The 21,048-nt window shown below is 44.3% G+C and overlaps 1 protein-coding gene across 1 annotated transcript; it reads left to right on the top strand.

The window, feature by feature from the left end:
* Positions 1 to 6: 6 nt before the first annotated feature.
* On the top strand, positions 7 to 19,616 carry PSMB7 (proteasome 20S subunit beta 7). Its single transcript, XM_010721064.2, has 6 exons — positions 7 to 117; positions 583 to 723; positions 1,705 to 1,820; positions 6,950 to 7,008; positions 17,912 to 18,063; positions 19,375 to 19,616. Exons 1-6 carry the CDS (start codon positions 62 to 64, stop codon positions 19,484 to 19,486), a joined length of 636 nt encoding a protein of 211 aa, XP_010719366.2. The 5' UTR covers positions 7 to 61; the 3' UTR covers positions 19,487 to 19,616.
* Positions 19,617 to 21,048: the final 1,432 nt, after the last annotated feature.

Genomic DNA, 21,048 nt, shown 5'->3' with positions numbered 1-21,048 from the left:
GGCCTCGTTGTGTCCGCAGGATGGCGTGGTCCTGGGAGCCGACACGAGGGCGACCGAGGGGATGGTCGTCGCTGACAAGAACTGCTCGAAAATACACTACATCTCTTCCAACATCTAGTGAGTACCGCAGGCGGCTGTGCTGTGGCGGCGCTGGGAACGGATGGGATTTTTAGCTGTGTGCTTTGCCGGCAGCGCAGACCGAGGTGTGCTCTAAAACGTTGACTTGTGCTTATTAGAATGGGCTGCTCGTTGCTCGGCGTTTCGTTTGCTTTTTGCTTCGCGCTCTACAAGCGTTGGCTGGGTGGGATGTTGGTTTTCTCAGGTTTGCCGTGAGGGAAAGGAGCGCTGGGCTGCGTGCAGCAGTAGGGCGGCTGTGGTTCAGAAACTGCAAATGCTGCCTTGGGGCGGCAGAGGGGAAAAACAGCAGTTATGGGCATTGAATGGGCTGGGATAACTCGGGGAGAAAACATAGGAAAGAAGCTCAAACGTGTTGAATAAAGCAGCCAGAGCTCTGGTTTGGCCATGTTGGGTTATTTGCTTCCCTTCCCCCACTCACCGTGTGCAACCTGTAATGACTTTCAGCTGTTGTGGTGCGGGCACAGCCGCAGACACTGAGATGACGACTCAGCTGATTGCTTCCAATCTGGAGCTCCATGCGCTGTCTACAGGACGACTTCCACGTGTGGTCACAGCTAATCGAATGCTAAAGCAAATGCTTTTCAGGTGACTGAATGCTTTCCTATTTATTAGCTATGCTGTTAAGGCCACCGGCCGTGACTTGTTCTTGTGGTGGGACGTCTGTGTAAGCTCCATAACAAGACTTTAGGAAAGATTTAAGAGTTGTTCTTTCCTTCGTAGTTATTTGAACCAAGATGAAGGAAACAAAGCCTGTAGTATTTCAGGGAGCCCATGCTGCAGCTGTGCAGCGTTGATTAATATTACTGGAAGTTGTGCTGTGGTTGTCTTGAGGAAAAAATATCTGCTTGTTTGGTTGATTGCAAACCGTTGTACTATGGCAATTGCAATTCCTCTCAGCAACATGATTTAAAACATGCCATTAAATTGAGGGCACGTTCTCCAAACCTTGCATTTCAGTACTGTTTTTAATACTGTTTCTCATAGAAGTAAAAAATACTATTGGTAGAGAAGAAAGAAGGAAGTGTGTGTACTTGGAGATTATTCAAGCTGTGGGAAAGTCTTCAGGAAAATAAAATAAAGCCTAAAACCAAATAAAACTCAAAAGCTACGTTGAGTAGATGAATTATTAGAGTCTATCTTAGTTGTTTGATGCTGTCTTGCTGGGCAGCTTGCCTTAAGTGTGTCATAAGACACAGTGAGCTGAAAAGTTAAAGCAGCCAAGATCTCGTGGAGGAACGAGCATGTTTTCTTCAAAGTCCCTAATTATAAACTTAACCACAGATACAGGAATTTCATGTAGTGTTATAAAATGGAATTATCTCCTGGTTAGCACAAACATAACAGCCAGTCTCCTTGCTTGTCCACTGCGTGCTCGTTCTGCTTGACAGTGAAATAATCATGTTTTAGTTAATTTCACAGATAGTAAAAGCAGTCTTTCTATTACAGAGGTGTATGTGGTGTAAGCGTGGAGAAATTCTCAAATGTGTGCATTGTGGCTTGTAAACAAACAAAAACCCCACTGCTTTATCACAGATACTCAGATTCGTGTGTAAATGTTGTTCCTAGGTATCAAGGCTACATTGGTGCTGCCTTGGTTTTAGGAGGTGTAGATGTCACTGGACCTCACCTTTACAGCATATATCCCCATGGATCAACTGACAAGTTGCCTTATGTTACCATGGGTAAGTGCTGCCTCCATTCTACTGCGGTGTAAGAGCATTAAATCTTCCTGACTTGAGCATTCTACTTGGCTGGTCAGAGGTAACCAGCATTTTAGCTTGCTTTGGGATTAAATATTTCCTTGAATACGCAGTTTTCACCCCTTGCTCAGGAGTAGTGATGATGGCTTCCTTAGAGAACCAAACCATTCTTTAATCTACATGATTGCCTTGCTTCTTCCTGTCACTCCTTTGTCTTCTTTTGAGATACTGTGTTCCTCTTCAGCTGATTTTTCAATTTCTGTGGTCCTCGTATTCCAGGGGCAGAGATTTGCTTCACAGGAGCCGGCTTGTTACTCCAGAAGTTCCCACTTGCAACTTAAAAATAATTTTGTCTGTCTTAAGTAAGCACTGTTGTGCCTCTAGTTTGATACAAGCATTGAATCCCTTCACACCTGTGCTGATCCTTTTTTGGTGTTATTTACTGCCAGCAGTTCGGGTTCTGAGAATGAAGAAAATCCAAGGCAAACAATAACAATTCTTGTGCATAAAGCTTTCACTACCAATGGTTAGAAAAAGCATGCAAACCAACTTTGTTTATTTTTTTGCTGGAGCTTTAATATATTCCTCATTACTTGAAGGGAAAGGTGTTCTCCTGAAAATGAATTCCTTTGAGATAATTTTCTTAGAATGCTAAGAACTCGGAGAAGGCTTAGAAGAAACACCCTGAGGTTCTGGTACCTGCAAGCCAGGTCTGTGCATAAGGTACTTTCTTTTATGGGAAAAGTGGAAAACAAAAACCTAAAATGCTTTAAAGCAGAACTTAGAGAAGTGTCTCACAATGTATCTCATAAAGGTTGAGGAGAATGAGGTTTTGTGTGGGGCACCAAGTGTGACCTTACACATGCCTGTGAGTGTAGTACCTGTTTGGAGAGGCTCTGGCCTCTGAACTAACTTGCCTTGCTGGAAATTAACAAAGTTGTTTTTTGACACACAGCCTTTAACAATTAAAGCTTTCCATGTCTTCGAAGTGCGAAAACTGCACAACTGCTAAACAGAATGGTGCAGTTAACTGTATGGTAATGAGAACTGTGGTTCATTTACAGAGATTTCTGCAGAGGTAGTGCTAGACCAATAGATGGTGCCATTACCTTAGGAACTGGTGCTTTATTTCCTTGGCAAAATCCATGTAGCAGTCGCATTATGTGATGCCATTGTTTAGCCTCTAATATAATTTTAAAAAGAAAAGCATAAATCTCTGGTTCTTGTAATTGCCTTATACCCAGTGTTGTAGAAAACTGTGAAACCATAACTGACTTTAAGCTGCCAACTGCTAGTAGCTAATTGCCTGAATACAGTCACACAGCTGCCATTATGTACGTGGTTACTTTTGTGCCTATGTTTTAAAAGATTTAAAATGTGCTATTTCTTAACATCCTGCCTGTTCCTCCTTCTCTCTCCAAAAAAAAAAAACCACACTGAAGTAGCAGAGTAAGCTCAATTAGGTAGGGAGCAGACTTTCATGGGATTAATTTTACTGCAGCTTTAGCTTTGGTTTGCTGTCAGCTGTGCCAGATCTGCCTGGTGATTGCATGTTCCTTCTGTGCAGGATCCCACACAAAGCCCTTCTCAGCACGATGTCCTTTACCTTTCTGCTCCTGGTACTCTGCATGTGTTTGAGTGAAAGGAGATTTGCTTATGTGTATCAGTGAAAGATGGTGCTGAGGCAGAAAATGTATCAAAGATCAGAATAGGAACTGTATTTCTATTTTATTTAGAGTATGATTTTCACCCCTCCCCCCAATATTCTAAGGGTGCTTTATTAAATTTGCATACATATCTTTGAACAGTTATTTTCTGGAAATTTTTCTGTTTTTAATGTGCTCAGATATCTTGCCTGGAATATGTTTGTGGATGGATGTGGTGATGTCCTCCCTTGCAAGGCAGATTTAAAAGATACTCAGTGCTTACTCAGGAGTGAAAACATCAAATTAAACTGTTTATGCTGACAAAGGACAAAATTGGATTTCAGCAAACGATGCAAGATTGTCTGATTGCTTGGCTTGTCTGGGAAAGCTTCTGGCCAAGACTTATAATGAAATGCATGCATAAAATTAAAGTAGTTGAAGTCTGTAGTTCAGCTTTCGGAAGCAGTAGGTATGTTCCAGTAGTCTCTGGTGGCAGAAGCAGTCCCCCGGTGCCAGCAGTGCTCCATATTCATAAATCAGCTCTTCGCGCACTGGCAGCGCTGTCCTGCCGAGCGAGCAGCAGCACTGCTGAGCCAAGGCCCCTCGGCCAGGAAGCGGGCTGAAAAATGGTCCCGATCGATGGGGCTGTGGAGATCACCGGGTTCCTACCCAGAGTGAGCGGCAAATCGAATAGCAATGAGTGCGTGTGAGTAAGTGCCCTGTCAGGGAGCCCGGCACTGATGGATGACAAGTGCTAAACGCTGCTCTCTCCAGGCTGTGCGCATCCTGTGCTGGGGCAGCAGGCAGGTCCTGGCTGAGGGAAAGGGCTGTGCTGAGCACTGAGAGCTCTCCCGGTGATGGTTCTGCCCACGGCCCGGTTCTCTGGGAGCGCTGTGCTGGCTGCAGGCCGCAGTGGGAGGAGTCAGCTGGGTGTTGTGCAGGTATCGGCAGCGACCTACTGCTGTGAATCGGATGTTGAAGTGCCTTGTGTAAGCACCAGACGAGGTTTTTTAAAGTCACTTCCAGTCAAATACAGGAGGTTTTTGAATGATTCGGTTGTGAACCTTAGTAAATGGCCAGTGTTTCTTGAAGAAGTAAAGCAAACTCTTATGGTCTCCTAAGTCTTCTTGTTTGTGCTGATTATTAGTGTGAAAAATACTCCTCTCCAAAGAAGCTTCGCGTGCCAGTTTGTGTAGTTCTTTATGGTTGTTTTTTTTAGCAGTCAATGTTTCTAGATCTTTAGATGCTAGATTAATACTTCCCAAGCATTCCTCTTCTGGAGGTGTAGCTCACAGAATGTGTATGCACAGGAAATTGCTTGGAATCAGTGCGGTGCTTCTGCTTGTGTCCCCGCAGCCAGGTGGGTCCGGGCTTCCCTGGGTGTTACAGGTGGGTGTTTGGTGTAAGTGTGCTTCAGAGCAGCTCCTGTGGCTGTCGTCAAACAGCAGATGTGATTTGGAGAAGTGTGTGTGTATTTGTGTTTCTAAAAGGGCAGTTATTACAGCTGGTGCTGGTAACAGAATTTCCATTGTGATGTTCAAGATGACAAAAATCTCTTCTTTCAGGAGATGTGGTGCTTCTGCTAGGGCTTCTTGTTTTGTTTTTTAAGAAAACGCAAAATTGTAAGTCTTATCTTTAGTGTTTGTAACCAGTAGAAGAAAAGGATTTTTAGATGTAAATGTTGACTTATAGATACCATTAATTAAGACTTTGACAGCTCTCTACAAACCTCTGTTACGGGACTGTCTGCATTTATTTAAAGTTAATGATAAATGTGATGGTTATCTCATGTACCACAGCATGAGGAGCTGCTTTCCTTTTCTTTCCCCTTCCTCCTGGAGCCTGCTGAGCTCTGTCCACTTCCTTGGTGAACTACTTTTAAAAAGGAACTGGAGGAATAACTCCAGTCTGTGCCGTTTATGGAATTGTTGGAGTATTCCATTATTGGTTAGTTTAGTAGACGCTGCAAGTCTTAAGAAATGAAGACCATTCTTTCGTAGCTCTGGCTTCAGTGTAGGACTTTGTCAGCCAATATCTGTCAGGTTTTCATTCTGGCAAAATATTTTAGGCTTCATAGTCTCACAGACGCCGTATCTGAGGGTGCCGTGGTTTCTGCTCTGGTTCCAGGGTTTCCCCTTCTGCTCAATGCAGGCCTTCGGTTGGGTGCCTAAGGAGCACGGTCTTAAAATTGAGATCTGGTCTCGGAACCCTTTTTCCCTTTTGTTAGAGATATTCCTACATTATTCTGCAAAAAGAATCATGTTTGAAGTCCCATGTTTGTTCTGGAACGCACCTCATTCTGCCCTTGTTGCAGGGATCAGTACAACCCTTTTATTTGGTGGTTTGTTCTGTGATATCAGCTGTTTTTATAAGCAGTTCATTTCTGCTATTACCTGCTTAAAAATCCTCTTTATTCCCAGCTTCAGCATTTAAAGAAAGGAGTCACGTATTGCTCCGAGGTGTGAATGAATAGTCATTGCCTGTAATACAAGTACACACTTAGAGCGTCCTACTGCTTTTAGATGTGATGTATTTGGTACTGTAAAGGTAATGATCCTCAACCACAGCAATATTCTGTAACAGGAATATCTGTCACATTCATTGGGATTACCATGTTCATTGATTTGTGTCTGTAAATCTGCTGTTTCTACCCTTTAAATTTGATCTATAATTGGGCCTCCTTAAATGGTTCAGATAAGGTAGTCTGTATTTTCTCAACAGTGTCGCTGTCAGCTTCTCCTTTTTCATTATACATTCAGCAGACTTGATAAAATCAGCAGGACACCTCATTTGAAACTGTTTAATCGCTGCCTTTTTCTTTCACTAAACCATTGAGGTGGTCAAGCGATATACACAAATCATTTTAAATAGAAAATACGGCTTTCTCTGTGACCCAGCTAAACAGATAGCAGTATGCAAAACAAGTTAAAAAGTAATAAATGCCAAAAAATCTTCTAATTGGAGTAAAAAATGGCAGGTAACTTTGTTCGCTCCCCAAAAGTGGAGCACTGAAATATGGTCAGGGCTGCAGACAGACAAGAGCTGTTCCTGAAGGTTCTGAACAAAGCAGGTTTACGGTTCCAAACAGTGTTGTTCTGCTTTTTGCATCAATTTATAGAAAGTGTGCTTATAACACTGAGTGCTGCGGGTGCAGACGGGCTCTGCTGTGGTTCTGTACCTGCAGACTCGTGTTCTCATCTCTGCCAGTGCTGGAAGTGAAACGGCACGGAGCGATGGGAGCAGAGCTGGGCAGGAACCCCTGGGAGCGTGGTGGGCTGTGTGTGCTGGGAGCAGTGGAGGTTGGCTGGGGTGCAGCAGGTCGGTGCGCAGATAGGCTTTGCCTACGGGTGCTGCTTTTGTCAGCTTTTCCTTTAAAACCTACCTAATAAATACAGAGAACCAAACTCCTGTGTCTAGGTACAGTATATTATTGCCTCAATAAATGTCCCAATTGTGTTGCTGCAGGTTCTGGCTCACTGGCAGCTATGGCTGTTTTTGAAGATAAGTACAAACCGGACATGGAGGTAAGAAATGTTATTAAAACAAGTGTTTCTTTCTGAATAATACTCGGTGTTAAGGTTTGAAGAGGTTTGAGGCTATAAAAAAGAAGTTCAGTCTGCTTTAGCACTTCAGTGTATTGATGTCAGCTTACTGCAGAGCTGTAAAAAATTTAGGGATGAAGTGGATTTTAAGAAATGAATAATTTCTCCCATCTATGTATGGAAAAGCTCATGTGATTTTAATGTAGATGAAAACTTGAAATTGACTTCAGGAATTTAACAACCTTAGCGTAGTCAGTTTTGCTGTTTTTCCGTTGGTCATCAGTCCATCTCTTTTTATTTTTTATCTTTTTGTTTTATGCAACTCTTAATCTTAAAAAAAAAACAAAAAACAAAAAACAAAAAACCCACTTGATTGCAAACCAACAAAGTGTTCAATTGGTAAAGGAAAGCCATTAGATTTGGGGCTGATTGGGTTTCGAACACAGAACTAGCAGCTGCTTTCTTCCTTTTCCAGTCTACCTAAGAACTGATCGGTCGGAGATTTGCAGGGTTGTGAGTTGTGTTTTTGCTGATATCGATCAAACCTGAAATGTTCAGGTTGGTTGGGCGGTTTTCCAGTAGCAGAACTGCTGAACATTCAGTAGTGAGCAGTTGTTTGGTTCTTCCCAGATGTGGCCCTGTGCTGTTTGTCTGATGTAGCTGTAGGTGCACGTGGCTACCAAAGTGCAGTAATGTGTCTGTGTTGCCTCAGTATCTTGGGTAAGATCTGAAGAGACCAGACTTCTGGCCTCCAGGATATTTATAAATGCTGTCCAAAAAATGGTAATCTTTAAATAGGCACTCAGTATCTTCTGCATGCAGCACTGCAGGAGGTGCCTGACAGAAGGAACCACCGGGTGTAGATTTCCTGCTCTTCTTTTTTCCCTTTCTACTGCTGTGAGAATGGCACGGTCTCTTTTCCAGCCTCTTGTGTGACTGCACACTTGGCACTTGTGTGCTATTCATACTGAAAACAGGGATACAAATCCTTGGAATCAACAGCTACAGCATAATAGTCCCCTTTCAGGGACACAAATGTCAGAGAGCTGTGTGATGGAACTGAAAATCTTACCTCATTCTCAGCTAGTTCTCGAGCTTGTATTTTAAGTCATTCTTTGTGTAAGAGCAACCAAAAAAGGCACCAAAAATTGGTAAATTTCCAACTTTTTCTACTTAGAAAGGTCATCCTAATTAAATTGCCTTCACACGCAACCATAAATGGCAACAGATAGTGCTGAAACAGGCGTGTGGAAACGCAGCGTACCCATTTGTTGAAGCAGATATTTAGATCTCTGAGAGCACCTTAACCCTGCCTTTGTTTTCATCCGGTGTTCTTTGTCTGATAACAGCACAATCATCTGAACATCCACACCAGTGGAGTTGCAGGTGCTCGAGTCCAGCCCTGTTCTTCAGCACCTCTTCGTGTTGTGGCTGCCATCTTAAAATATTCACCTCTTTGTGCCAAATGTGTTTTGCCCAGTAACGTATCCAAATAGCATGGAATTCCAGTTGAAATTAAATCTGAAGTACGTTGTGTATTCTACATAAAATTTGCTGTGAAATGGTGATGATAAAGTTCAAATTCCTGGAGATTAATTCAGTACAGTGGATGGAGGAGTGGTATTTTGCTGCCGAGATCAATGCTGCTTTCTTGTGTGCTAATTGTCAGAATATCTTGCTAGGGCTACTGGAGGGGAGTGGTGTGCTGCAAGACCATCACATCACAGAAACATGATTCAAAGGCAAACTGTCCTGCACCCTCTGGTATCGACTTGCAAATTAGCATCTGGAATGTAATTAAACAAGCTTAATGAAAGTAGCAGCTGAATACTACTGGAAAAGACAATCAGCTTTTTTCCCTCTGATATATATTCTGTACTATTGAAGCTGATCACCAAACACATCGTGTGAGCACAGTTAAAAAAAATTAGCATTTATTTGAAGAATAGGAACTGTTTTTCATTCTGTTATGCTTTTGGCATGCACTGGTGTCCCATGAGAGCCGTGCCACAGCAGATAGTGCACAATATTTATAAATCCGTGACAGGCAATAATAGCAACTTGAAAAATTCTTTTGCTAGAATTTCAAGTTGAGAGCTGCCAAAAGCTGAGAGGATCAAATCTGCAGTGGCAGCTGCTGTGCCCTACAGTTAGAATCATAGACTTTGAAGATTCTCAACTTAAAGAAAAGGGGAAAAAAAAAGAAAAAAAGACTGCAGGCTTAGCCAATTTTTGCAGGTTTCTAGAGCCCTGGCTCTCTGCCTTTTGAAGATGAGTTGCTGAAGCTTCTACCACTGCCTGAGGCATGCTAACACCAGCAGGATGTGTTTTTTTTCCACAGACTTAGTGTGCCTTCAGATTTAAGTAGCACATGCTTTATCAGTGCCAGCTGTGATGGTCCTTTCCCTGGTTGCAATGCTGGGAGATGATCTTTACCCAACATCCTTCAGAGAAACTGCTAAGATGGATGGTGACGTACACAAGTGCCACTTCTGCAGTCTGATTTATGGAGGCATGTTTCATTATGAAGCAAGTGCTGGCCTCTAGAGGAACCATTATAGATTGCTGAAGATGTGAACACTTTCAGCCCTGAAGGCCTGTAGATGCTTCAAAAATGTAGTGCCAAGCACCTAACTACTGTGGAACAATATTAATCTGTCATGTGGGCAGCTATAGGTCCGCTTTAAAAAACATAAGCGGAAGAACAGCGCACCTAATAGAGTGGTTTGAGCTCAGATCTTTCGTTGCAGCCAATTTTTCTTTCAGGAGAGTGGCCACATGATTTTTAAACCCCAGTCAGAATTTGCAAATGCATTCATGCCTTCCGGTGCTGAACAGCAGCGAGGAGATATGGCAACCATCATGATCCAGGGGAAAACTCAGTCTGCAGTGTAAATGCTGGAATTCAGGCTTTGTCTACATTGTGGTTGTTGAATTCCTGGGGAAATTGGGGGGCGTTGTGTATTTTATCCTGGTATTTGACTTCTTTGAGAAGGAGAAGTTTTGTCTGTAGAAGAATACTTTGATGTAGTGCAGCTCTGTGGTCGCCATGGGTAAGAGTCCGTGTGGAGCAGGCTGTTTCAGCAAAACAACCAGGTCAATAACAAGAGGATCTAAAAGGAAGAGAAGGAGAAGAAGCCATAGAAAATAGTGCTATTGCAGAGCAAAGAGGTGCACCTTGATGTGATGACTTCAGGGGCACAAAAGAGGTGGGGAAAATGGACAGAAGTGGAGCCTGGTAGATATTTGTAATTGTAACTAAGACAGATTGCTGCAAAGATATGAGATTATATTTAGAGTTATTTAAGATAGTTTTTTTGTTTGTTTGTTTTTAGCATGGCATTAAAAGGTGATGAGTAAAAAACCAGAAGCTTCTGGAGGGGCAGGAAGAGATCTCTGTGGTTCAGCTGTTGCACTTGTAGTGCCCAAAAAAGTGATCATCTTCTGCAGCCTGCCCTCGTACTGGAGGTGTGCTCCTTCACCTGCTGGCCAGATTTGATCTTTCTGCCTTTGCTAACTTGTCTGGTTTTGACAAACACAGGTTGGAGTGCAGCCTTAGGAGCAGCTCAGCTGGCAGATTTGGGTAGCCCTCAGTGGGAGAGGCAGTGAGTGGTCAGAGGTAGCAGCTGTGGCTGTCAGAGTAGGTGTGCTCAGGGGAAATTGTAGGGGGAAAGAGGGCTGGAAGTCCAGTGCTTAGGCCCGGCTCTCCTTGTCCAGCTTTGTTCCTGGCATGGCTGCTGTCGTTGAGAGACGTGAGACCAGTGCAGTGTCCCCCATGACAGCTGTGATGTAAAGGATGCCTTCCTCCAGGCTCTGCACCAAAAGCCTGTGTTGTACCAAAGGGAAGGCCACAGAAATGCCACTTTCACCACGTTGACTACATATCACATTTTTATTTTAAGGAAATAAGCATCAGACATAGTACAGAATTTGATAAAAATGTGTCATTTTCTTCTGGTTTTAAACAGGTGACATACAGATCATTCTGTTATTTCCTACTGCTCCTTGGTATGGTGGCATTATTTTCATTTATTAACTACTGGCAATAACACTGAGCTATTTTTGGAAACTGTCAGAACTCTCTGATCTCCAACAATAGTTGTCTCATCAGTCTTATTTAGGCTGCATCTGTGTGATTCAAGGCTCAAGAGCAATGACAAGCTGCATATGAATGCTGTATTCATTAGTGATGGTGATCAGAATGCCTGTGTCCCACCACAGGGCTCAGGTGTGCGGGCTGCAGGCTAATCCCACCAGCTGACACCACCAGCTTTAATGACTCTGGAAGGTGACCGCTTGCTGGGAGGTTTGTTGGCTGAACTCGGGCAGCAGACAATAGGGATCAAGCCAGGCTCTGGGAGGTAAGCTGGAGAGCCTGCCTGGGATACTTGAGCCTGTATTGGTGTCAAACACGGAGATTAAGGAAATGGGGGGAAAAAAAACCTGATTCTGTGAACAAAAATAATTACTTAGATATATAGAGCACATAAATGCTGTTTATTCCATTAGCAGTGACAGTAATGGAGATGGTTAGCAGCACATCTCCACTGCCTTGTGCTGACGGAGCTCTCTGGGATGGGTTTGTTGCTGTCCATGTGTACCTGTGTTACTTTCTCCTTGGGAGACCTGGATTTCTGTGGGTGAACATCAGGGTTACTGCAGTCAGACGGACAGGAAGCAAAGGCTCTCAGTGCTGTTTTGTGCTGTTTCTTGGATTACTGTACGCTCAGTTTCTGCGTGGCGTGTCAGACGGTTGGTTCTGTTCTCACCCTCATGGCGTTGCGCCTTGCACTGATTGATTGCTGTTGGAGGACTGTTGGGTTTAAAACATTCTGTATAACTTCATAGCTGGGCAGGCTTTGAAATGGCTGAAGTCACTGGAGACGTGTTTTGAGGTGTTCCTTTTGAGTATATCAAAGTACAGTTTCTGTGCAGAAATCAGATGGGATCCATCTGGTACCAGCAGAGCGCCAGAGCATGTTCCTCTGCTTCTCCATTTACAGGCTCAACATAAACACGTCTTGCCTTGGTTTAAATGGGGCCTTGCTGCATGACCAAGGGCAGCCGTTGCTTCACCTCTGCAAAGTAATACTTAAACTTTGTGCACAATAGCATAGGTAAGCAAGTCAGACACAGGGCTCCATGCGAAGAGATCATTTCACTGCTGGGGGAGGATGCAGGACAGGCCATTATTTTTGATGCGTTTCTCAGGAGCAGGTGTTCTACCTTAAATTGCTGGGGTCTGTGCATCTCCCACAGCTGCAGAGCTGGGGCCCAGTGCCTCCAAGTGCTCTGGATGATATTCGGGTATTGCGGAGCCGTCGCACGGTGAGGATGGCCCGTATGGAAGGGAGGTGAGGGGCGCTGCTCTGTGCTGGTAGGAGGCTGTGCACGGCCTTGCTGTGCTGAGGGCGGCTTTGGTGGCTGCAGTGCAGGGCAGCGGAGCAGGGCAGCGGAGCAGCCCATGGCACAGCGTGCAGCAGCGCAGCCCGGTGGGATTTACTGCTCTGTTACTGTGGGGCAAATTTGTTTTGTGCTGAGCACCGCCTTCCTGGACATCAGGAGCTTCTCCCCAGTACAAGCGATAGATTAAATGTGTTTTCCTATTAGTTCTTACTTCAGAGTCTGGAAATAGCATTAGAAGAAATCCTGCGGCTGTGAGAAGAGCTCGTGATTTAATTCTGTTCTGCAGACGTTGTGCGCATCTCCATGTAAGGAGTGAAATATAGGAACCGGTGCTACCAAATAGTAGTTCCCAGTCATATACGTTTTTTGCCTTGGCAGGTAATTTGGCATAAATTGTTAATGTAAATCCAGGTTAGTGGGGAAGACATTATTTTACTAAAAAAGATAAACTGCTGATTAATTCAGTATAGAACTCAATTACAAATTGAAAGTGTCTCTGCGGGATGCCAGTACCCTAAAGACAGCAGATGTTGAATTGATACTCCAGCATATTTCACACTGGTATGAAATATTAACGTGGCTTATTGTGGTGTGCTGTGCAGTGCTGGGGAGGAGGAGCTGTGACGAGTCGGTGCGTGCAGGCGGCCGTAGCGATGGAACAGGAAAAATGGAGTTACTGAGAATCGTAATGAAGGACTTTGGTTTATTTTATTAGAAAAGTTCTTACAAGAACATTTAGGAAAACAAACATTTACTGTAACACATAACTGCGTTACTCACAGCAAAGCACATCGGCTGCAGTGCAGGGCAGCCAACCCATGGCTGCGCCTCGGCGGAGGCTGCAGCGGGGCGGCCGCTTCTGGGGCAGCTTCCTGGTCTTTAACAGCTGCTCAGTAGTGCTGAATGCTCCTATGATGACATTTGAAGGCACATCTTTCCTTACAGATTCTGGTTTTCACAGTACCTCAGCCTTTCTTTGTGGCTTTCCAGAGAACCAATGAAAGATGGTGGGGGAAGGAGTAGGGAGCAGCTGGAAGGACGGGCCGCTTCCAGATCGTGTTCACTATCAGAGATGAAGGAAAGCAAGCTGTTTGGATTGTCTGCTTGTACAAAACACGCTCATGAAACAAAGTTTATAATTCATCTGCTCACGAGGTGCTGCTTGGCACCTGCTTTATGGGGAAGGTTTGTGAAACCTGTGTGGCTGAAGGGACGCAGCCCGTTCCAGCTCAGAACAAATCTGTTCTCTCTCAATGGACTCTTTGGGTGTTTCCTTACAAGTGAGAAAGCAAAGTGCTTTTCTTCTCAGTTCTGTTCCCTCTTTGGAGTTAGCACAGATTTCAGCATCGCTTCCAGTTACGTATTGATCTCTACCACAATTCCTCCCTCCAGACAGACTTACACATCTCTCACATGCTGCAGCCTGCCGATTACTCTTCCAAAGTCTAATTATGCTTCTGTAGGTGCTGATGTCCTTCAAGAGGTATCGCATTCCCAGCCTCCAATTCCTACACTCCAATTCCCACCGCTTCTCTATAGATTTTTTTTTTATTTATGTGTATTTATTTTTAACTATCTCAGTCCTTCCCGAAGCTTCTGATTTCTTCCCCTTCTGGCCTGCCAGCCCAGAAGGCTCTTCTTCTAAGTAGGATGAGTGACAGAATGTGAACAAATTTCATTCTGCTGTAAAAGTCAGTTTTTATAATGGCTTTTCTTGCACCCTATGATACTCCCTGTGTACTGATATTTCAAATTCTTGATGAGGCTTAGTGCTGGAGAGTGGCACGGCCTATTGGATACCCAGAGGATACTGGTGACCTGCAGAAGGCACTCATTTGTTTTTGGTAAGAAAATTAAAAAAAAAAAAAATAAAGCTTTCTACAGTTTTAAATCTGGAAAAGATGTCTTGTTTGACTTGTGAAGTTACAGAGGTGCTGCTGGTGAAGCAGTGCAGCCGTTCCCTTCACTGCTGTAGGCAGTGATTAACTTGTGTCAGAGCTGCTGGCACAGGCTGCAGTAACGTGAGGTAGAAATATCCACATCTGCTGTAGAAAAGTCTGTGCCAGTAGTACTTGAAATCTGGAAATTGCTTAAGTGAGAGGAGAAACTTGATTCAAGTCATATACAAGAGTAATGTGTAAAAGTTCCTTATTGGTGCTGTTTGGGACTTGTGCCGTGGCAGCAGTGGAGAGGTAATCCATCAGTTCTGAGCGTCTACAAAATGCAACTCTCCAGATAACAGGTTTAAAGTAAAGATTTAATACAGCCTCTATCTACTATGATGCTGCAGTGACAGTTTAAAACTCATTCTCTAAATCTCAGCAGACTTTATAGCTAGCAGTGGGCCCATATAAAGCTTAATGACATTACAACACATAAATCATCTTTTAAAGATGCTACCAGTAGCTCCAATATTAAATGCAGACAATTGTCTGTGTTATAAATAATTTATCAAACACCGTTTCAGATTGGCCTTCCACGCTGAGTTATTTATTCTAGCCTTTTCTGTGCTATTCCTAAGACACGCTTTGAAAGATCCATTACTGGTCAGTTTAATGAACCTGGGGTCTGCGTTTCCCCCTCAAGTACTGCGGTGCATCTGTGGTGACCATTACACGGCTGATCTGGACCTCTTTGCGCCTTTTACAAGTGCTGCCCGTTTGTCACGGAGTGGTAAATGGAGCTGCACATTGGAGTCCTGGGACACATTGTGTGATGCAGTGATGGAGACAAACAGATAGCTCTATAAAGCGCTGCTTGTCACCGCTGACTGGTGCTGCACTACATCACTCTTGCTGTAATCTCATTTAAGAAGCAGTGTGGACCCGAGAGAATGATATTCCCAGTTAGCTTGGTCTTTGCAGCCGTAAAGTAGGAAGTGCTGCTTTTATATACTCTGAACTTTTAGGGTTTTTTAAGATTAATTATTACAGTGACTCCTTCCTGCCCCCGTCCTCAGGACTGTGTCAGCACTTCTTCCAAGAACCCCCTGTTTTCAGACTGCAAAGCAGCAGTCTTTGCTGGAACTTTGTATGCAAGATCTCTATCAAGGATTTCTTATTTTATTTTTTTCCTCTCGTGGCTATTCTGGTCATCTTTCTAAATTATGGGAAGGGGAGGAAAAGTAAACAGCTCTGTGGCAGGGTTTTCTATAATTAAAATTACTCCGGGTTCACGAGCTGGGCAGCACTCCGTCGGATCAAAAGCTGAGGTGACATTTTGGGCTGTGCAGCGCAGGGCTGCAGTGAGGGACAGCTGAGCTGTGGTGACTGCGGCTTCAGAACTATTTTGATAGCGGCAGACTGACAGCAGGTTCTAAAAAGGAGAAAAAAATGTGGTGAGATGACACTGCAAGATTTTTACGTTGTTCTAAGAAAAGATTGAATTAAAGGGGGGCGAAGCACCCACCAGCCTGCTGTGCTTTTCCTGTGCTGTGCTTTTGCTGTGGTGCTTCTCTTAGTATATACTGAGCTCATAGGATGGCATAGAATAATTTTGGCTCTGCCATCGGTTAATTTTTAAAATGAATTTACAGCCACCTCACTGCATGGAGCTGTTTGCTACGTGTGCTCGTGCTGTGCCACCAACGCCCTCTGAGCAGCTCTGCGGCCGCAGGACGGAGCTGTGCTGCACAGACTGTCCTGCAGGAGCAGTTTCTCCAGCAGGGCTGGTTGGCTGGGCTGGAAGCTCAGTCTGGTGGTGGAGGTTGGTGGTGTTTGAAGAGCAGGGCCGATAGAAATGGATGCTATTTCTGTGGTTTGCGGAGAGGCCTCACTGCTGGCCAGCACCTTAATTAAGCTGTCAGAGGAGCACTGCTGCTATTAACGTTCTTGCATAGCAGCCGGTGCAGAATGTGGGTATGTGCTGGCAGGAGTTGGTGCTGAGGCTGAGCCGGGTGCCACTGCTGGGCGCCCCGTGGCTCTGTGCCCTGACACGGCTGCTGCGTGCACGGAGCTGAGGCCTTCAGCACGAGGCGAATGGAGGAGCTGCGGGATCGCTGCTGTGCTGCTCTGTGCTGATGGCAGCTGCTGACCGGGATGTGTCAGGGCGCCTGCAGTGCAGGGCTGTGAGGGAGCTGATGGGGTAAAGCTGGGACCAGACCTCTGTGCCTGTGGGCTGCATTCAGCCTCACTGCTGCCACAGCACACATTGCCAGTGTGTCCCTTCTGTGCGCAGGAGAGAAGCTGTGCTGGGGGCAGTGAGTGTGCTGTGTTCTGGAGCTGCTGAGGGGAGTGGGGCTGCAGCACGGGATGAAGGCACAGCCAGGCCCTGAGCCCCCCTGCCCCATCCCCAGGGCTGCTGCTGGGCACCGAGCAGCTGGTGCTGTGATGTGGTGGGCTGCCTTCGTGTGGCTGCACAGCGCTTTTGTGGCAGCTGAATAGATGCCATAGGAAGGTGGTTTTGCAGCATTTCCTTGTGCTCGAGGTCATCGGTTATAGTGTAAAATTAAGGGTGTACCAGCTCTATCAGGAGACTTCAAATACTGCTGCATCTGACCTATGACTTTCAGCAAGTTGCTTTTGAAATGGAAAGCCCTCCTTGGGAGCTGTAGAGGGAGCCAGTGCAGCTGGAACAGCCTGGGCCAGGAAAGAGCTTATGGGGGGCATTAGAACTTGGCCGAGGCCTTTGGGGATGGGGCAGTGACCAGAGCTCTTCTGCAACACTGTAACTCAGTTTTGATGGTTCTGAAATACTTCTGTGTAGAAGACATTAACCTGGATGTGACTGCTTGTCTAACTGGATGTTCTGTCCTGTTTCAGACTATGTAGACAGCTTCTGAACAGTGAAAATTAAGAACGGTAACCCCCCAGCGTGCATATTTCAGCTGCTGTGTGGTTGCACTTTTGAAAGAAAGCAGCTGATACAAACCTGTTAGAATGGGAATCTTGCAGCTTTTGTGTGTGGTTCGGTCAGCACCTGCCTCTAAATTCACTGGTGTTCAGGACTGGAATTAGAGCTACTGGCTGCAGTTCAGTCTGGAGCTAGGCTGCTGCAGCGCAGTTACTGTTAAGATGAGCAGAACATATTTTGCAAACCATGCTATATTCCAAAACCATATAAATAATTTTGGTACTGTAAAAAAGGATTGAGTTGCCCCTACCTGGGGAAGGCAGTAACTGAACTAGTATGGGTCTTTACCTTGTATGCAGCTGTTACAGGGGGCACAATAGGGAACCTGTACATGTGTACAGAAGCCCTGATGATAAAAAGCATAGGTTGAGTTTCTCCATTAATTGAGACCAAAACCATGTTTCCTTGACTGACTTTACTAAATGGGATCTGTCCATTGTAAAGGGGGAAAAAAGAGGTGGGTAGTGAGCAGGAGGAAGGCAGCCCACTGCTCAGTGTGCTGTTGTTCAGCTCTGTAGTGCTTATCTCATTTACTGTTGTGAGAGCTCACAGCTTCCACTGTCACATGGACAAACATTTCTGTGAGATGCCAACACTTGTGCAATGACAGCTTTCTTAACTTGTCCAGGAAGAAGAAGCCAAACAGCTTGTGAGGGATGCCATTGCAGCTGGCATATACAATGATCTGGGCTCTGGCAGTAACATAGATATCTGTGTTATAAGCAAGAACAAGTTGGATTTTATCCGTCCGTATGATGTGGCCAACAGAAAAGGCGAAAGGTTGGTATTTCTGAAGCTGTGCATCATCCAAGGCGATGCCCAGCAGTTCTGTTTCCTGTAATGCTGGAGTTGGGCACAGTCAGTACATGCTACATCAGTGTGCTGAATTTCAGCTAATGAAGAAAACAAAATTAGTGAATGCATTTGGCAGGTGAGTAGAGGCTTAGTGGCATCTACAGGTAAGTGAAAGAAATTAATTGCCTGTCAACTCTTTACTGTGTTGAGAAACTGCCTTTGGAATTTCAGGCAGTTTGAGAGTGAAGTTTCACACCTGGGACTGAATAGAGGCTTACCCACTCCATGCTTATAGGTTCTCAGTGTAGATTTCCCATATTTATTGAAATGACATCATTCTGTGGCTTGTTAGGACAATTATTTTGGATCCTGAATATTGATAACACAAAAACCTACTGTGGAACTTGCTGGGAACCAGGGTTCCATTTAAATACTTAACATGGGCTTGTAACACTGAGAATATTCAGAGTAGAGAAGTGCTGAAGTTCTGAAGTGAACAAACTCTTAGCAGAGCTGACAGTATTACCTCTAGATGCTCAAAGGTTTTGCTGGTGAACTGCATTGCCTCATCAGTGAAATCACAGCCCCCAGGGCACTTAACATAAAAGTAAATGCTGCACATAAAGATTTTGCAGTAAGTTGTGCAACTTTTCACTACTCTTCTACTGCCAAATAGTAGAGTTCATTGAAATCCATTTTTCCTTCTTTTTAAGGCAGATGCAGTGGCCAAAGCTGTGATGTGCTGCTCCAAAAAAACCCCGCTGTATTTCTTACTCTACAGATTCATGTGCTTCACTGTTCTGAGCAGAAGCTGCTATGGTTGATCAGCCAGGAGAGTGTGTTACACCTTCAAAGTCAGATATTGCTTCTGTTGTGCCATGCCAAGTCAGATGCAGCAACATTTCTGAAACATGGCTTGGTTGCAGGCTGCCTGTCTTTGTGTTAAATGCTGTGTTTGCACAGAAACTCGAAGTTAATACATTAGTAAAATTAATCTAGAGCTGAAAAGAAAAGAATTAAATATGCTTTTTCTTTGAGCAGGCACATACAGCATGAGTGGCCAGTCCTATAATAAAATACAGCTTATTTCTTCAATGATGCAAGTCAGAAATACTAGGTTAGCTGAGTCAGTTGTTGCCATCAGTTTAGATTTTGCAGCAACCACTGTGCCTCACTCACTTTAGACTACTGCAAGAAACTTCCATATCATGACCAGCTAATTAGTTCTGGCCTTTGAAATGAGTTTTCCTAGGCATTACCATCTCCCAGATTAACCCTCCTGCTTTCATTTACCAGGTATGGCAGATATAAGTGTGAGAGAGGAACTACTGCTGTTCTCACAGAGAACGTAGCACACCTGGAAATTGAGGTGGTGGATGAAACTGTACAAACCATGGATACTTCCTGAGCATTACCTGCAGCTGCTGTGTCACAGAGGACACACATGAGGTGTGTTTCACTTTTGGAAGCCTTCCTGCCTGCAGAAAAACATGCGACCCATACAGAATAAATAAAGAGGGGTCTGACCATTCTCTTAATCTGTTTCATGGGGTGCATTTCTTTTACTGCTTTTCTGTTCTTACCTGTTGTAAACATGGGGCTCGTGCTTCTGCTTTAATTACTGCAGGGTATTAAGAGCAGTATTGTGATGTTTACATCCATTCTTCCCTGTGCTCTGTAGATAGGGACAGACAGAGCAGATCCAGCCTCCACCTCATATAAAATTTCTACTTTTCATCAGAGAGGAAAACACAACTGAGAAGCCTTAACTGTCTTGTTACTTACCTGAGGTTTTCTGCAAACTTCCACTTGGACACATCCTAGAATCCTGAGCTCATTCTCCTATTTGCGATAAACTCATTTCATGTTTTACATTTACAGTGTAATCCTAAGAAGGAAAAACTTAGTTGAAAATCCACCCGTGAAGTTATTTTCTCATTTACACTAAGGGTTAGGCTGAGGCTAACGTTCAGCCTCAGAAGGTTATGTGGTGCCAGCCCTCAATCTCATCAGCCTGCAGCTGTCCTCCAGGGAAAGCACCTTCAGCTGAGCTGCTCCCCTGGGTGAGGTTTTCCATCAGGACAAGTGATGACAGTTTATGTCCCCCGTTTTATGAAAGCGTGACTTTGCATCAGGTATCTGCATACCAAGAAAGCTGTTAGCAAACCTCACACACCTGTTTGGAGCAATGTTTTAATTTTTTCTCCTTTAATACTGAATCTTTTTTTCTTTTTTAAACAAAGGTATTTATTTTGTAAATCTAAATTTTTTTTTTATTTATCTAAAAATGCACAATTGCAAAAAAAAATTACCTTTTGAAATACATTTACTTATAGGCACTAATAAATTTTATCTAGCAAGACAGCAGAGCACTTGAGGCACTGCAGTTTGAGCTGTGCTCCCCGGCAGGCAGAGCCCCTCTGCTGGTCCACCACCACTACCAGCAGCACAGCACAGCCAGCCCGGCCCACTGCTGCCATGGCTTAAAGGAAACCTGCAGTGTAAAGGTGACAGTCTGAAGACTTATGCCTAAGAATTGCTAAAGAAGATGGCTATAAATTAAACACGTTGGCATGGGAATGTAGGAAGCAATGTGCTGCCTCTCCTCCATTCTCGTGCTGATTTGAATTTCCTCAGGCTCTCAGGAGAGCAGCAGACTCAGCTTCCTGCTAAGAAGCCACAAGAAAATGGCACCTTGCATTAATGATACCAACATAGTTCACAGCAATTAGTTTTCCTTGCTACCCTATAAAAATATGCAAAATTTGGTGGAAAGTAATTGAAGATGGCACTGCAATTTTCCTTTAAGTAGAAAAAAATCAAGTTAAAAAAATCCACTAAAAGCATATATGAGTATATAACCCTCTAACCCTAATCTTACTGAAAAAAAAAAAAGTTCAGGCTTGTATTCATTTCTTGAAGAAAACCAAAAGAGGCAGAGGCTGCACTGGGACTGCAGCACACAGACTG

The sequence above is a fragment of the Meleagris gallopavo genome, chromosome 19 (genome assembly GCF_000146605.3).
Source record: "Meleagris gallopavo isolate NT-WF06-2002-E0010 breed Aviagen turkey brand Nicholas breeding stock chromosome 19, Turkey_5.1, whole genome shotgun sequence".
In the NCBI taxonomy this organism is placed as follows: Eukaryota; Metazoa; Chordata; class Aves; order Galliformes; family Phasianidae; genus Meleagris; species Meleagris gallopavo.
The sequence above is the reverse complement of the archived record's forward strand: the minus strand, read 5'-3'. Positions and strand labels throughout refer to the sequence as shown.

Bases quoted from the DNA above. Each gene is read 5' to 3' on its own strand.
- PSMB7 (XM_010721064.2), top strand. From the start codon at position 62: ATGGTCGTCGCTGACAAGAACTGCTCGAAAATACACTACATCTCTTCC. The intron at 118-582 runs GTGAGTACCGCA...AATGACTTTCAG, and splicing joins TACATCTCTTCCAACATCTA to CTGTTGTGGTGCGGGCACAG. The intron at 724-1,704 runs GTGACTGAATGC...TGTTGTTCCTAG, and splicing joins CTAAAGCAAATGCTTTTCAG to GTATCAAGGCTACATTGGTG.